The following is an 871-nucleotide window of genomic DNA, read 5'->3' as shown; positions in this document are numbered from 1 at the left end:
GCATCCCCACAACAGCATCAGCAGCAACAGCAGTCACTCCAGCAGCACCCACACCAGCAGCACATGCATCCTCAGCAGCAGCACCAGTCACATCAGCAACATCAACACCAGCAGCACCAGCACCAGCAGCATCAACACCAGAACCAACAATTGCAGCAGCAGTTACCTCCTTCACCCCAGCAGCAGCAACCCCCTCAAGCACCCATGCTTGCGGGAGGAGGAATGCACTCGAACATGGAACTTGTCCCATCACCTCAGAGTGGACCACCGGTACCTGTGTCCCGGCCCATGTCTCATGCCCCAGGACAGATTAACGAGCTACAGACAGATGATGGTATCTTGGAAGACTTGCGAATGCGCAATGACTACAACCCTAAGGATTTTGACCTTAGCCCTAAAAATGCACGTTTCTTTGTGATTAAATCTTATTCAGAGGACGATATTCACCGTTCTATCAAATATGAGATATGGTGCTCCACAGAACACGGCAACAAGCGTCTTGACTCTGCTTTCCGTGAACGAGAGGGTAAGGGGCCAGTGTACCTTTTCTTCTCAGTGAATGGATCTGGACACTTTTGTGGATTAGCCCACATGATTTCCACTGTAGACTACAACTCATCATCATCAGTGTGGGCCCAAGACAAATGGAAAGGCCAGTTTCGAGTGAAGTGGATATTTGTAAAGGACGTTCCAAATAGCCAACTGCGGCACATTCGGCTGGAGAACAATGAGAACAAACCTGTAACAAATTCTCGTGATACCCAGGAGGTGCCATATGAAAAGGGAAAACAGGTTAGTACTTCCTTCATTCCCTGCATGTTAGACATTCCTGCTTTATAAACTATGTAATCTTCGTATTGCTGTAACATGA

The 871-nt window shown here is 48.1% G+C and overlaps 1 protein-coding gene across 1 annotated transcript in view; it reads left to right on the top strand.

The window, feature by feature from the left end:
• The window catches only part of LOC119593770 (YTH domain-containing family protein 3-like), a gene marked incomplete in the record, with an annotated part of 24,099 nt that overhangs the window by 16,020 nt on the left and 7,208 nt on the right, over positions 1-871 (top strand). The window contains 1 exon segment of the mRNA XM_037942789.1: positions 1-792. Coding sequence (XP_037798717.1) covers positions 1-792 — 792 coding nt within the window.

The sequence above is a fragment of the Penaeus monodon genome, chromosome 32 (assembly GCF_015228065.2).
Source record: "Penaeus monodon isolate SGIC_2016 chromosome 32, NSTDA_Pmon_1, whole genome shotgun sequence".
NCBI classification, from domain to species: Eukaryota; Metazoa; Arthropoda; class Malacostraca; order Decapoda; family Penaeidae; genus Penaeus; species Penaeus monodon.
The sequence above is the reverse complement of the archived record's forward strand: the minus strand, read 5'-3'. Positions and strand labels throughout refer to the sequence as shown.